The sequence below is a fragment of the Bubalus kerabau genome, chromosome 16 (assembly GCF_029407905.1).
Source record: "Bubalus kerabau isolate K-KA32 ecotype Philippines breed swamp buffalo chromosome 16, PCC_UOA_SB_1v2, whole genome shotgun sequence".
Taxonomy (NCBI): Eukaryota; Metazoa; Chordata; class Mammalia; order Artiodactyla; family Bovidae; genus Bubalus; species Bubalus kerabau.
The window spans coordinates 43,958,961-43,975,890 of NC_073639.1; the positions used below are offsets into that span (position 1 = coordinate 43,958,961).

General features: G+C 41.2%; 1 protein-coding gene across 13 annotated transcripts in view; it reads right to left on the reverse strand.

Moving 5' to 3' along the window:
* Positions 1–16,930, reverse strand: part of RAPGEF2 (Rap guanine nucleotide exchange factor 2) — a 275,356-nt gene that overhangs the window by 179,027 nt on the left and 79,399 nt on the right. For all 13 annotated transcript variants that reach the window (XM_055550911.1, XM_055550903.1, XM_055550904.1 and 10 more), the window contains exons 2-3: positions 10,647–10,717; positions 3,306–3,362 (exon numbers count right to left, since the gene is read on the reverse strand). In XM_055550911.1, the coding sequence (XP_055406886.1) occupies positions 3,306–3,362; positions 10,647–10,717 (128 nt within the window). The remainder of the gene's footprint in view (positions 1–3,305; positions 3,363–10,646; positions 10,718–16,930) is intronic.

The window sequence follows — 16,930 nt, forward strand, 5'->3', positions numbered from 1 at the left end:
TACACACCCCAAATACAGATGTTCTTTCATTTTTAAACCTGCGCCTACACCAAATGCTCAGAGCAGACAAGCCTGTTCACGGATCATCATCCTTCACGCGAGGTAGGCCAAAGCCTGGGAGTGTGACCGGGTGAATCTACACTCAGTCTCTGAACTTTTGGTCTTATGAAATCATGACCCACAGACTCTTCACTGCTTACATTGCCACCTGATACTAATTCATCGAAAGGAACAATTAACATAATCAGCTCAGGCTGCAAACTCCAGCCCAAATGCAGTCAATGTAGGATGTTCCAAGTCATGGCTGTGTGTGATCAGCAGAGCTCACGGCCTAAACTGACTCTATTAAAAAAAAAAAAAAAGTATATTTAAAACACTGTAATCTACCTTCCATTTAAATGGATAATAAATAATAACTGTTAGGAAGCCAGGCCAATGCGGGCAGAAGGGCTGGTGAGTTGCAGGGGCCGCCCTTGCCCCTTGGCAAGGCGCCCTCCACCCCTTGGAGAGATGCATTCCTCACCCACATTCACAGGACACCATCTTCTATGGAGGCATGAAGGGGGTGGGGATGCTGCTGCGTAGGGGGACAGCTGAGGCTGCAGAGTCACTAGGTCTGGGGGGGCTGAGTCCAGACCCCAGGTTGAGCTGTGTTCTCGGGGCAGCTTTCTGTTCTCTCCAAGCCTCAGGGCCTTCCCATGTATAACAGCGGTGATGAAAAGATCCACCAGGGCGGCTGCAAGGAGGAAGTAAACTAATACACACAAGGCTTGGATTCACGTATGTGGGATGGACAGAGGGCTTGTTACACATTTGCTGTTATCTCATCGTCAACACGGCCCAGATCATGTTTCAGGGGGAAAGGACAAACCAATAGAAAGCTGACACTGACTGCCACTGGACTGTTGAAACAAATTAATAATACTCATCAGAGATCATCAACCCTAACATACGTACACCCATTCCACAGGTAGCTTTTAATTGCTCCTAAAAGAGAACTAATAGTCTAAATTATTTACATCTTGATTCCTTCAAGGATAAATTTATTAAGGGCATTTACCCCCAGTGTGAGTTTTCTCATTACCAATTACATCTGGTTATTTTTTACTCTACTTTATTGGATGTATGTACGGCCTTTGAAGCCTAAAGATGGATGTAGACAGCCAAGAACCATCCTGCATCAGATCCACCCGTGTCTTCTTCTAAAATCCATCCGTGGGATTTCCTTGGTGGGGTCCAGTGGTTAAGAATCTGCCTTCCAATGCAGGGGACTCGGGTTCGAGCTAAGATTCCACATGCCTCAGGCAACTAAGCCTGTGCATCTCAACCTCTGAGCCTGAGCACCACAATGGAGACCCAGTGCAGCCAAAATTAAGAAGAAAAAATCCACCCCTGACTGTCCCGTGTCTGCTGTCTTTGCCCCAGATCAAGCATCATCATCTCAGATTCTGGCAGTGGCCGCCTGACAGATCTCCCTGCCAGTCCACTCAATCCAACGCTCCCCCTGGGCTTTCAGGCAGACACAGAGCCTATTTTGGGGGGAATGAGTGGGGCTGGAAGGCCTCTGGTCACATCATTTTGCTGCTTGAAAACCAGCCACTTACCTGCAGATTAAAAGACACTTAAGAAAGATACCAACCAATAAACAAACTGTACCCAAAAAATTTAATTTTCATGATATGAAAGAATGTTTTGAGGTTTGATGATAATACTGTGGCTAAGCTTTTTTTTTTTTTCTTGAGTCTATCTTTTAAAGATAAAAACACATATCAAAACAACTTTGGGTGAATTGATATGTCTGGATTTCCTTCAAAATAATCTGCTGGAGGTGGAGTAAGAGATAAAGCACTGTTGGTGATCAGTGGACAGTGTGGCATGATGAATCCATGGGGGTCTGTTTTATTACCATGTCACTAATACTGTGACCATCTGTGATTTTCCATAATAAAATGTAATTGAGAAGGAAGAGCACTCATTTCCAGTTGCCTAAAGAAGCAAGGATGACTTTTCTAACAATATGTTCACAAGCAAATGTGACTGTGACCTACCTCTTCTCTTGACCCCACAACACCCCAGGCCACTCGCACTATACTTGCCACACTGTTCAAAATGTGAGGCCAGGCCCTTCCCCTCTCTGTGCCCCTGTATACATGGTGTCTCCTGCCGAGAAAGTCTCTCGAGACGCCAGACACACTAGGAGACAGAGTACAAAGGGCCACTTCTCCCAGACCCTCCCCTGCACCCCTTCTGTGCAAACCTATAGGCATTCTGGTTGGTTAGTTTTTGTTGTTGCTGTTTTCCATTTTTTTCTGTTTGTACTTCTACCAAAAGACTCATGTCTCCTTAAGCGCAGATGCTGTATCTTATTTATTTCAATAAAGATTCCTTATAATATGCATGAAAAGTAGTAATTATTTAGTAAGTGACTTGAAAAACAGGAAGAAAAGTCAACAAAACAACCATCACTCATGGCAAACATTATCAGCAGAATTATATGTCTAGTAGATCAGAACTTTGGCAACCCACTCCAGTGTTCTTGCCTGGAGAATCTCAGGGACGGGGAAGCCTGGTGGGCTGCCGTCTATGGGGTTGCACAGAGTCGGACACGATTGAAGTGACTTAGCAGATCAGAACTTACACATCCTTAATACACTAATAATTATCTACTGAGTACTTATCACATTCTTTAAGAAACTAGTTGCCATTGTTTCAAGGAGTGTGTCACACGCCTTAAAAAGAATATCAATATGATTTAAGGAAGAAACTAAGCCCAGAGAGACACGGGCAGTTCATTTTCATACTGGTGGTCCAATGGTTAGGACTCTATGGTTTCACCACGAGGGCCCAGGTTCAATAGCTGGTTGGGGAACTAAGATCCCAAATGCCACAGAGTGCAGTCAAAAAAAAAAAAACAAGCCAAAATATGGCATTTATGCTATCATTACCTCTCATCTGCTGTGATGGTGGGAATATATGCATTTTGTTCTTTTGGAAAGACTCCAGTCCAGACTATTTCTCATTTCATAGCGATAAAAGTCAAAATACTCCATAATGTCAAATACCATCTCTGAACTACATGAGAGACACATAAATGCATATGCAGACTTATCAGCAAAAGGCTGCAAACTTCTACTTTATGACCGGAAACAGCTGAAATGCTTCCCATTGCTACAATATGCAATAAAAGTTAATGCAAAATTAAGTAACGCTGACTTGACAAGGTGTCCCTAGTAATTCTCTGATACTCTAAGTGCATCATTTAGCTGCCATATCACGCACGGTGCAAAGAAAAAGGAGACACCTACTAGTACAAAACCTCATTGGCTTCATGTCTTTCGTATCTCACAGTTTCACACATCAACCTGTAAAACAAAAAATAAAGACATGAGTTCACCATTTGTCATTAAAACACACACTAATAGTTTTAAATTATAAATGAGACATTATGTAGAAAATTAAGATTATTTCTATGATTGTCACAACCATGTATTGGCCTCAAGGTAAGTATTTATGGTACCTAGGTTAACAAAATAAAATGAAATCTGGTAAAGAAACGCTTGAAAAAAAACATTTTGTTAGATGTCAGCTTCACCAGGTTCATTTCATAGAGAACAAAATTGTATGTGTTTTATACTTTGCAAAGGACATGTGGACAAATTAATGTTCTCCAAGGTAAATAGAAAATGAAAAGGAAGCTGAAAACCAGAAAGGAAACCTATTAATTTATAAAGTGATAACGTCATCCACACTTTAACACTGATGTTACTTAACGGTATGGAATTTCAGACAAAAGTAGGCTTTCATTAAAGTCATTATTTTTATGACTAAAATGACTAAGCACATGCTTTATAACTTAAAGATTTGTTATTTCAGCTGATTCATCTCTGAAGAAAAAATTATGAAAATTATGGAAAACATGAATGTTTAAATATTCAAAATTACCTCAAGAACAGCATCTTCAAAAAACATCTTATTATATTAAGCCTGAGTAAAATGTCCCAAAAGTACAGAAATGCAAAAGAGAAAATGACTATTCCTTCTTAAGGAGAAACTAAGAAGGAATAATAAGGACTGGCTATAGAAGTGATTACTTCAAGAGCATCTGCACTTTGCTCACTGGGGCTACCAACGAAACACCGGGATCAACACACACAGATGTGTTCCCTGTCTGCAAACTCCAAACCATGCCACTCACTCTTGATTTTTTTTTTTTCACTTGAAAACACCTCACCTGACTTCTCTTTTGCCTTGCTCTTCCTGCGACCACCCGAAACATTCACTGAAATCCGGGAGGCAACATGGGTCCTTGAACACACATTAAACACAGAGTTTTAAGGGACTGAATCACACGAATTCTTCCCAGGAAAGAATGAGACTTAAGTCATGGGTCTAAAAATACCAGGTCTTAAATTATATAACAGGCTCTGCCCTGTTTCCTGTCGCATCCTCTCCGAGATCTCAGTCCTGCTACAGTGCCTCCTGTGCTCCTGCACGCTCATCTCCTCTCTCCCCATCAGCCGTTTCTCCCTCTTTCCTGAATGGCTTCCTTTGATATATAAATACACCTTACGTCCATCGCCCATACAGAGGGAGGGGACACTCTTGAACCCACAGCCCCTGCAGCTACTATCCACGCTCTGCTTTTCCCATGATGGAAATTCTCTTTTTAGAGTTGTCTACATAAATAAACTGTCTCCATTCTCTCATCCTCCTCTCCCACTCCCCAATCACTAGGTCCTTGAAACTCAAAAAAAAAAAAAAAAAAAAAAAAAACCTCTAAGAACTACCAGCATCCTCTCTGGTATCTCAGTCTTTTCTGACCTTGTATCAATTCCACTTCTCAGTAGCATGTGATGACTCTCTTTTCTTTACAGCATTATCTTCTCTAAGTCTCCTGGTTTTCCTCTTATTCAATTCAGTTCAGTCGCTCAGTTGTGTCGGACTCTTTGCGACCCCATGGACTGCACCATGCCAGGCCTCCCTGCCCATCACCAACTCCCAGAGTTTACTCAAATTCATGTCCATTGAGTCGGTGATGCCATCCAGCCATCTCATCCTCCGTCATCCCCTTCTCCTCCCGCCCTCAATCCTTCCCAGCATCAAGGTCTTTTCAAATGAGTCAGTTCTTCGCATCAGGTAGTCCAAGTATTGGAGTTTCAGCTTCAGCATCAGTCCTTCCAATGAATATTCAGGACTGATTTCCTTTAGGATGCGCTGGTTGGATCTCCTTGCAGTCCAAGGAACTCTCAAGAGTCTTCTCCAACACCACAGTTCAAAAGCATCAATTCTTCGGTGCTCAGCTTTCTTTATAGTCCAACTCTCACAGCCATACATGACTACTGGAAAAACCATTGCTTTGAAACTTGATGGACCTTTGTTGGCAAAGTAATGTCTCTGCTTTTTAAGTCAACTTTTTCACTCTCCTCTTTCACTTTCATCAAGAGGTTCTTTAGTTCTTCTTTGCTTTCTGCCATAAGGGTGGTGTCATCTGCATATCTGAGGTTATTGATATTTCCACAGCAATCTTGATTCCAGCTTGTGCTTCATCCAGCCCAGTGTTTCTCATGATGTACTCTGCATAGAAGTTCAATACGCAGGGTGACACTATACAGCCTTGACATACTCCTTTCCCAATTTGGGACCAGTACGTTGTTCCATGTCCAGTTCCAACTGTTACCTCCTGACCTGCATACAGATTTCTCAAGAGGCAGGTCAGGTGGTCTGGTATTTCTGCCTTTAAGAATTTTCCACAGTTTGTTGTGATCCACAGAGTTAAAGGCTTTGGCATAGTCAATAAAGCAGATGTTTTTCTGAAACTCTCTTGCTTTTTAGATGACCTGATGGATGTTGGCAATTTGATCTCTGGTTCCTCTGCCTTTCCTAAATCCAGCTTGAATATCTGAAAGTTTACAGTTCACATACTGTTGAAGCCTTGCTTGGAGAATTTTGACCATTACTAGCATGTGAGATGAGTGCAACTGTGTGGTAGTTTGAACATTCTTTGGCATTGCCTTTCTTTGGGACTGGAATGAAAACTGACCTTTTCCAGTCCTGTGGCCCCTGCTGAGTTTTCCAAATTTGCTGGCATATTGAGTGCAGCACTTTCATAGCATCATCTTTCAGGATTTGAAACAGCTCAACTGGAATTCCATCACCTCCACTAGCTTTTTTTTTTTTTTTTTTTTAGTATATATTTGTTTATTTTAATTGGAGGCTAATTACTTTACAATTTTTGTATTGGTTTTGCCTCCACTAGCTTTGTCTGTAGTGATGCTTCCTAAGGCCCACTTGACTTTGCATTCCAGGATGTCTGGCTCTAGGTGAGTGATCACACATTGTGATTAATCTAGGTCATGAAGATTTTTTGTACAGTTCTTCTGTGTATTCTTGTCACTACTTCTTAATGTCTTCTGCTTCTGTTAGGCCCATACCATTTCTGTCCTTTATTGAGCCCATCTTTGCCTGAAATGCTCCCCTGGTATCTCTAATTTTCTTGAAGAGATCTCTAGTCTTTCCCATTCTATTGTTTTCCTCTATTTCTTACTAACCATTTTTTCTGACTCCTTTGGACTCCCTGCCCCTGCCCATTCCTCTACCTGACTTATTTTTTTTGGCCACATCATGGGGTTTGTGGGATCTTAGTTTCCTGACCAGGGACTGAACCCAGACCCTCTGCAGTAACAGTGCAGAGTCCTAACCACTTGACCACCAGGGAAGTCCCTACTTGACTTCTAAATGGCCCACCTCCAGGGGCTGTCAGTCCTCTTCTCCTCTGCACCATGTAACCTCATCCAGTCTGTGATTTTTAACGTCATCCATAACCTGATGGCTTCCAAAGCCACACCCCACACCTAAGCCCTCACTGTGATACCCACTCTTCTAAATGCCTACTTGGTGTAATAGCCATTTCATCTTCAAAACATCCGAAAAGATCTTAAATTTCTACCCCACAAATCTGCTTTTCCCCAGTCAGAACCCAACTGTTTAGGCCAAAAATTTTGGCATCATCATCCTTGACTCCTCTCTTTTGTTCACAGCCCGTCTTTCCACCAGTTCCTGTTTCAAAAAGACATCCTCCCAGGCTGACCACGTTCACCACCCACCTGTGAAAACCTGGTATCAGTCATCGTGTTCACATGCTCAGTCGCTCAGTCTTGTCTGACTCTGTGGCCCCATGGACTATAGCCTGCCAGGCTCCTATGTCTATGGAATTATCAAGGCAAGAACACTGGAGTGGGTTGCCGTTTACTCCTCCAATGGATCTTCCCAACCCAGGAATAGGACTCAAGTTTCCTGCAGGTCCAGCACTGGCAGGTGGATTCTTTACTGCTGACCCACCTGGGAAACCCGTCTAAGCCATCATCCCACCATTATCTCCTACAGGACTACAGAGGCAGCATCTGCTTCTATTCTGCACACCTGTTGCCTGTTCTCCTGACATGCAGTCACAGCACCTCACACCTGCTCTTCATCTCCTCTGCCTTCAGGAGAAAATCCAAGCCCCTGTCCTTGAATACACAGCCCTGCACTGTTGACTGCACTGAGCATCCCAACCTACATTTACCTTCCCACGGCTCCTGCCTGCTCCCACCCAGAGCATCAGGACCCATCAGCACCGTAGGGATCTCTGAGCAGCTGAGCTGACACAAATGTTCCCTCTTTTCTACCACAAAGTAAGAGCAGCCCAACATGCTAACATCTGAATGAAACAACAATGGTCTACACCCCTAAATCCTGTCTGCCCCACTAGGAACATAAGCTCCATGGCAGCAGGGGTCTGGTCAACTTTACTGTGGCATCTCCACGGCCAACCTGATTTCCAGCACATAGCAGGCATGCAGGTGACAACCGCTGACTGCACAAATCAGCCTAACCAGCACCAAGAGAAGATCAGGGCAAAATCATCTCTAGACAATGCTGTAAATACATGGGAAAAGTACCAAATATTTTTTTTCTTAAATGCTGTTAACAGAATGTTTGATCTTCCCCAAATTCCTAAAGAATATACTAGCCACATTTTAATTGTCCCTTAATGTCTAAGATTGCCTGTGTAATAATAATTATGCTCATCCATAATGCTGAAGAATGTATACATGGACACACACACATATACTATATACAACTATATATATACAGTTTTATTTTAGATATAGATATAGATATAGATATACACACACACACACACATATTTCCCCTCCCCAGCAATCTCTTGTTTCCAACACTGAATGACCGCAGTTACTCTGCTTTTTAAAGATATTTTGGCCTCAACTCCCAACTGGAGCTTCCTCCTCCCCTTTGCAAATATGCTGCTTCTAATCCATATGGATTAAGGGAGTGAACATTAGAAAAATGACACTGTGTGGAAAGACATCCAGGTTTTGAGTGAAGCTCTGAAACCTTCAGATTGTGTGCAGTGAGCGACCTCACAGCGACACAGCCAACTGACCGCACGTGACAGAGTGCTCAGGATCCACGCACTGGATGGCCCACAGCGCACCAAGCGGGGCTCCCAAAGAGGAAAGCCTCCCCACCTGCCCCCAAATACCAGGGTCCTGCCGCCCAGTACTGAGGAAACAGACTTGGAAAATCTTACGAGCTGCTCTTTTTTGTTGTTTTCCTAAATTTGGAAAACTACATTACATGGAAGTCTTAACTGCTCTCTGTTAATCCCACAGGGAAAACTTTATTTATAAAATTCAAAGGAAGTAACATCTAAATAAGATGTATTTTTCCCAGAAATAGTGGTTACTATAAAGCAGTTTATCCAAGTCATTGAGTTTATCTGTACCTCTTTTCTTGCTATTATTCATTTTGGTATTCCAATCTTGTTCTTGAAAAGGACTTAGTTTCAGCTGATGTTTTTCATAAATATGAGAAACAAACTACTTTTCAACATAAGCAGAACAAGATAAACATCCTAAAGGTGTCTCCTTGTAAGTTCATGCCAACAAAGTTGAATGATCTCCAAAATGGACTTTTTAAGGTGCAAATACACTAAACTATACTGTTGAAGTAATCAGTTATTTCCAGCCAAAATTTACTTTTGAAACAGCAGGAAATTCATGGTTCTGAAGCAGGTTAAGGGGTGTATGGGGCTTTATTATATTACCTCTCCTTTTTTAATCTTGAAAATCTTCATAAGATGTATTAAAATTTTCCTTTTTTTATTGCATAGAATTACTATTACCTTAAATAATTTTATGACCACATATACTACAAACACACATTATATAATCAATATAATCTAATTATCAAAATATTACCCATGTGCAGTTTTATATGCATATGGCAAAGTGACATTTGCATTTGTATATTAATCAATTTGCATTTGCAGGTTAACTGCACTCAGTAAAACAGATAATTGGCACTATAGGCTTTTCCTAGGATGCTGCTGCTGCTGCTAAGCCGCTTCAGTCGTGTCCGACTCTGTGCGACCCCCTAGAGGGCAGCCCCTCAGGCTTCTCCATCCCTGGGATTCTCCAGGCAAGAACACTGAAGTGGGTTGCTATTTCCTTCTCCAATGCATGAAAATGATATATGAAAGTGAAGTCGCTCAGTCGTGTCCGACTCTCAGCGACCCCATGGACTGCAGCCTACCAGGCTTCTCCATCCATGAATTTTCCAGGCAAGAGCACTGGAGTGGGTTGCCACTGCCTTCTCCTTTCCTAGGATAGCTGCCATCAAAATTCATAAAATGAAAATTTCACACTTTAGAAATTATCCTCGCTTTAATTTGAGCCATCTTCTAAATTCCCAATGGTTTGGCCCTTTCTAATAAAACTTGACTGAATTTTTAAACACTTAACCTACAATCTATTTTAAATGATTTTCATTAAAAATTTAATTTTAGAAGTATTCAATCCTCTTGATATGTTTTTCAATTAACAACTAAATATGAAATTGACATGCTCAAAAATTAATTAGTGTTTAAAGAGTAAAAGGGAAATACATAGAAAAAGTATTCCTTTCATAATTAAAAACTGCTGGTATCAAAAGTATCTGGAGATGGAGGAAACAGAATTTTCCCATAACTTCCTAGTTGGTGTTTACGTGCAATCCATCTTCCCAAGATCCTTTCTTTTCTGTTCCAGTTAATCACTAGATTATACAAGATGTTTTGATCTTTTAGTATAAGCCCAGATAACCATAAATAAGGCTGATGTGTTGCTGTACAAGAGATGTGATGAGATTTTTACGAGTGGACACGCATAAAACCAACTATGGTATAAAGTGAGTTTCCCAGAAACGGGCAGACAACTTAATGCAATAAATATATTCCATACAAAGACCTAAAACAGCGAACTGAGTCATTCTCTGAACACTTAAAAACATTCTGGTTTCATATGTATCTGAGTGCTAAGAAATTGATTTTTATTTACCAGGGTGGCAAACAATGCTCCTTCAGTGTATTCGCCAACTGGTGTTTATTACTTTAGGTGAGGAGATGGACAGGAAGGAGAGAGGTGATCACTCTGGCAGAAATGTCAAAAATTACCACATGGATGTAAAACTTACAAGGCCAAGTACAGAGGCCAGATGAGGCAGAGTGTTCAGAAGTAAGTTACCTTTAATCCCACTTCTACAGGATAATAAATGATCATATCAAATTCTAGCGTCCCACTGTTATTCATCTTAGATTGACTTACCTAAGCTGATGCTCTCTCAGGTTGGACAAGGCTTCCATCCCGTGTAAATAGGAATACACTATTTCCAGATCCTGTTTGAAAAAAAGACAGGAATTATTAGACTTGTCAGGAAAAGAGGCTTCTAAAATAAGTCATTATATTTACAGACCAAATTAAAGATAGCTTTTTTCAAATACAAGTTTTTTAGACATCAAAAATCACATTTATATTAAGAGAAATCCTGGGCCTACACAATGTCATCCATCACAGCTGCCTTTGGGAAACGTACAAAGGCCATAAAAATATAAATGACACTGGCTCAAAGTTATGAAAATAAATTCCTCATAAATTGTTACCAATTATTTTCTGGCTTTAACAGTAAAATATCAAAGGTAAGGTTTTAATTGTAAAGTATAAGTATTTGCCAATTCAGTCATTATTTTCTTAATTAATGCATGTTACTTCATGCCTACATTTAAAGATGAGCATGAATCCAATTTTTCTTTCCAATTCTTACCAAGTGACGTTTCTTACATACAGAAATATTTAAATTTAAATATTCTTCTTAAAAAAGAGACACATGCCTTGTTTTTCCAGATCATGTTACAATACATAGAAAAGAGTCCTAGTAATTCATGAAAGTTTAAAACAGGTAAATAATCCTGTTTATATTGATTTACATGACTAGCCAGCAAGGAACCAGCATTTTTTTTTAAATTGTGGTACAGTTGATGTAAAATATTATGTAAGTCTTAGATGTACATGAGTTAGTATTTTAAGACTCCAATGAATAGCAGCTTCTGATCTCAAGAATATGAATAGATATTTACTCCTCCTCCAAATCTTGGCCAAAATCTAAAACAAACATATTTTTAAATATCTGTAAAATTATCCTCTTCCTTTTTAAAACAAAAGCCCTATTGAGATATTCACACTTTTTTTCTGGTGGGAGACCACAGGAAGGTAGGGGGTGCAAAAACCTCTACCCCCACCCCACACTGAGGCTACACCTCCTTCTAAATAGTCGCTGTAAGCAGGCCCAGAGGTTCTCAGACATGTTAGAACTCAAGATTTATCGCTTGTGAATAATTCCATGGTTTGTTTTTGTCAAACACCACCATAATTCCTGGCATTTTACCACCCAAAAAACCACCCGATAACCATTAGTACTCTCTCCCCATCCTCCCTTTCCCTAGGTCCTGGCAAGCATTAATCTGTTTTGTGCCTACGGAATTGCCTATTCTGGACATTTCGTGTAAATGGAATCTCACAATGGAATACATGCTCTTTTGTGACTGGCTTCTTTCTCTTGGCCTAATACCTTCAGGGTTCATCTACGCTGCAGCAGGTAATGATACTTTCCTTTGTATTGCAAAATAATATTCCACGGTAGACAGATGCCACATTTTGTTTATCCATTCATCAGCTGATGGACATTTGGGCTTTCCCTGCTTTATGACTGGCATGAATAATGCTGTTATCAACTCTCATGCATACATTTCTGCTTGCACACCTGTCTTTAGTTCTCATGGGAATGTATATACCTGGAGCAGAACTGCTCATTCATAAGATAACGCTTGTCTTTAGCTTGTTTACCTAAGTGGCTACGTCACTTATAATCCTATCAGCAGGGTCTGAGGACTCTGATTTCTCCACATACATCCTTGCCAACACTAATGTCTGTCTTTTCTGTTTTAGCCTTCCAAGGCGCGTTTGAAGGTGCTGATTCGTATTTCCCTAATGACAATTTTCCATGTGCTTACTGGCCATTTATACGTTTTTGGGTAAATATCTACTCAATTCTTTGTTCACTTTTTAATTGGGCTATTTGTCTTCATCACTGCATGTTAAGGATTCTTTGTGCATCCTGGATAGAGGCCCTTTCCAGATACATTATTGGGTAACATTCTCTCCCTTTCAGTGGGCTGGCATTTCACTTTCTTGGATCACTAGTGACCTTTGAAGCACAGGGTTTTTAATTCTGATGAAGTTCAACTTACCTACTCTTTTGTTGTGTATGTTTTTATAGTCAGATTTAAGAAACATCTGATCCAAGGTCACAAAGATTTAAGATATTTGCTTCTACATAGAGTTTCTTCTTCTACAGTCATAGCTCTTATGTTTAAGTCTATACTCCATTTTTAATTATTTTAATTATTTTAGTTATTTTACATATAAGTAAGGTAAGCATTCAACTTCATTCTTTTACACGTAGATATCCAGTTATCCTATCATCCTCTGTTGAAACACACTATTGTTCCCCCAGTGAACTGTATCGCTACCCTTGCTGAAGATCAAAGGATCACAAATGTCAGTATTTATGTCTGTACTCATGGCAACCCACTCCAACACTCTTGCCTGGAAAATCCCATGGACAGAGGAGCCTGGTAGGCTGCAGTTCATGGGGTCGCGAAGAGTTGGACATGACTAAGCGACTTCACTTTCACTCTTTACTTTCATGCATTGGAGAAGGAAATGGCAACCCACTCCAGAGTTCTTGCCTGGAGAATCCCAGGGGCGGCAGAGCCTGGTGGGCTGCCGTCTCTGGGGTCGAACAGAGTCAGACACGACTGAAGTGACTTAGCAGCAGCAGCATGTCCGTACTCTGAGATCTATTCCATTGGTCTACAAGTCCGTCCTCATGCCAGAACCACATAAGATCTCATTTATGCAGCTTTGGAGCAAGTGTGAAATCAGAAATTGTCAATGTTTCAACCTTATTCTAGTTTCTTGGGTACATGTGAATTTTAGAATCAGCTTGTAAATCTCTGCAGAAAAGCCAGCTTTAAAAAGTATTGCAATGAAACTAAAGATCAATTCAGGTAATGTTGCTCCTGTAACAATATTAAGTCTCCTAATCCATGACATGGGATGTTTTTCCCTTTACTTAGGTCTTCCTTAATTTCTTTCAACAATGTTCTGTACTTTTCATTGCACAAATCTTGTACTACATCGGTTAAATTTAATCCTCTGTCTCGGGTAAGAAAAAATTTTTGTAACCTTAAGGGTACCTTTGAGAACAATTCAAACTATGCGTGCAATTAGATTTCATACATTAAGGGCCCAGATAACGGATAATGATTGACAGAATAAACTAGGCAAGGAAATTAAAACCTTTCTAAGAGGATTCCAAGAAGATTTTAGAACAATATTATGATGTGCTGGGGGTGGGGGTGGAGGGAAGACCTCATTTATGATTCTCAATTGCCCCAATTTAAAACTTTTCAATACAGAAAATTTAAAGTAGCACCTTCTAATGGTAAACTTTCAGATAAAGTGATGGACTTTTATTTTATTCATCTGTAGCTTTATTTACCACAAATCTTATGAAAGCTATTTATAGACTGAAATCTACATGTAGACCTAAAAATTCAATACAAATAAGAAAGCTAAAACAAAACCATCCCCACTATCCAGTCCTAAACCCCTTCCTACCCCAATCATGCCAATTTTGTGCAGGTAGGAAAAGCCAATACAAATGTCTCAAATAATGAGTTTTCTTTAATCCTCATAATGGAAAGGCCTTCTGAATAATGCTAAGGTTCACATTCTATTTTATGTATTATAAATGTGTGTGCTTCTGCAGTCCTTAAATAGTAACAGAGAAACTACCCTCCCATTTCTGAAGAGTTTATAATCTGAGTCTAACACGAATGTCTGACATTTTTTTCACTGAAATATTGATCAGCCTGTTGTAAGCTGCCCAAGGCCCATAGTACTTCTAACAGGCAAGACTATTTACGTTCATTAACCCTAATCAGGCACATACATTTACACTGAAAAAGTCTATTTAGCAAAGGAGTAGAAAGAAATAGGATTTTTCAAAAGTGCAGATCTCTGGGTCAGGAAGATCCCCTGGAGAAAGGAACGGCTACCCACTCCAGTATTCTTGCCTGAAGAATTCCATGGACGGAGGAGTCTGGTGGGCTACAGATCATGGAGTCGCAAAGGGTCAGATGACGTCCAGGGTTTCCTCTATTACTCTAAGAGTGAGTCTAAGAAAAGAAACTTGTGTCACATGGTCTGTGCCTCAAAAGCTTGGAAACTCCAGGACAGACACCATGTTTCCACACGAAGCTGTCACAGGGAAGGCCGTTTCATCTAGCTGGAATTAGATGATTTGACCGAGAGTCCACCTCAACCTGAGATCTCTTCTCTGTAACTAACAGTCAGTGTAACACTGACGTCTGCAGGCAACGAGTAAGTTGATGTAATGTTTCGCTTGTGACCAGCACAGGTTTGGGTGAGTCGGAAAGTTTAGGAAAAGGCATCAGGAAATCTCTGGTCTCAGACTCCCAGGGATGAAAGACAATGAGCAGAGAGGAGCCACAGGGATTCAGACTAAGAAAGGGGAAAGCTGCTGGTAGCCAGGCTTCCATCAACACAGAGCCCAAGAGCCAAAGACTAGGTTTACTAGAGATGAGGGATTGCAGGGGACTTAAAGACACTGAAATCAGGCAAAAAGGAAGACAGGTTTTCTTCTCCTCTCCTAGGAGCAAGGTGGGCTGGGTGGTATTTTGAAATAGGCAATGTGGTCTTTTCTTTCTTATCAATTTCTTCTACCCTTTCCCCAGATGTCCAGTGACCTGAATCACCCCCACCCTCAGTCTAGGTCCCCCACGCTAGTCTACAAGCTATCGAGAGAAGACCTGAAGCACATGTGAGTGATCAGAGGGGTCTTGTATCTTCCCAGGGGAACTATTGGTCGACGTCTACATTTCCACAGTCCAGATAAATCTGCAGGTGGTCGGAAGTTTCAGAAATGAAATACACTGGGGCGTGAGGGACAAGACCCAGGGATCCAGGCTCTGCCAGGAGCCCCCTCACCCCTCAGCACCTGCCCCTCACACTTCCCCCACTTTTCACGCAGAGGTTTCAACCCTCATCACTCCTTCAGGGTTGGCCTTTGCCAAAATAACCTATGAGCTGGTACACGGAACTGCCTTCACCCAGCAAGGAAACAAACAGGCATATGGGCAGGTGCTGAAGAGACTTATTGCTCAAACCAATCACAGACCTGCCACATGGATGGCATCTCAGAGCAAACTCCCTCGTAAGAGGAACAAGGAAACACATGCCCTTCCAGGACTTACATTCGTGGATGCTTTTTTTTCCCGTTTCTACACAAAGAAACATTCAGAGTGAAGTTTTCAACAACCTTGACTATAGAGAAAAAATTCTGGAGCCTTACATCACCTGAAATACTCCAACTGTCATTTGTCAATAAACCATGATTTGCAAACAACCTTCTAACCTCCCATTACACTTCCCATGACAAAATCCACATAACCACTGCTATTTTAAAAGGCCCTCAAAAATATAAGTGATCCTCCCCCCACAAAATTCTCTAGTCTTAGACACAAACAGGAACATGTTGCTTAAACCAGGAAGCAGCATTTTTCCAACAATAGATCTTTTCAAGGAAGGACATCCTTTTTTTCAAAAATAGATGTTATTTGAAAGCAACGAAAAGTCATAAAACTGCTATAGCCCTGTAGACAAGAACACTGATGGACGGACAGGAATGCAGTATTCCATGAAAAAGACCTTTTTTGGCCCCAAACATAAACCATGTATCAAACCCAGAAGTATTCTCTAAGTCAGAGGTACTCAACCTTCTGGTCAGTAGGGTCGAGTTTCGTGGAAGACAATTTTTCCACAGACTGGGGCAGGGGGAATGGTTCGGGGGGTATGGTTCAGACAGTAATGAGAGTGATGGGGAGCTGCAGATGAAGCCCCACTCACCTTGCCCACAGCTCACCTCCTGCTGTGCAGCCTGTTCTTAAAATCTGACCTCGGGGTTGGGGATCCCTGCTGTAGGTCACTGAGGAGAATGACTGCTCACAACCTAAGGAATCCTCTTGCTCAGAGTCTGTAAACACAACCCAGGGCCAACGTGAAGAAGTCAGGAAAGCTTTCCACGTCGTGGACACCTTCTCTGGTACCTCCTAAGAGACTCGCTCAGGAGGGAATCAGCCTCAGAGCAAACTTAAGATTCACCAGAACTAGGTTTTAACTCCCCTTGTTTACCAGCACGAGGACTGGGTAAGCACTAAGAGTGTATTTTAACATGACCTTTGAAGAGCTGAGAGAGGAGACCATCCCTCACCTTTCCTGTCCTCCTCCTCCACAGATGCTCTGCAAATGGAAGCCTCCTCCACAGATGCTCTGCAAATGGAGTGGGCGGGAGCGGGAGGAGGTTTGCTACACTCTACTATGAGAAACAATATATCCTTCTCCTTTAAAGTGAGTTCTTACTTCATATATGAAGCTACATATTTGAACCAGAATCACAAGTAAGGTAC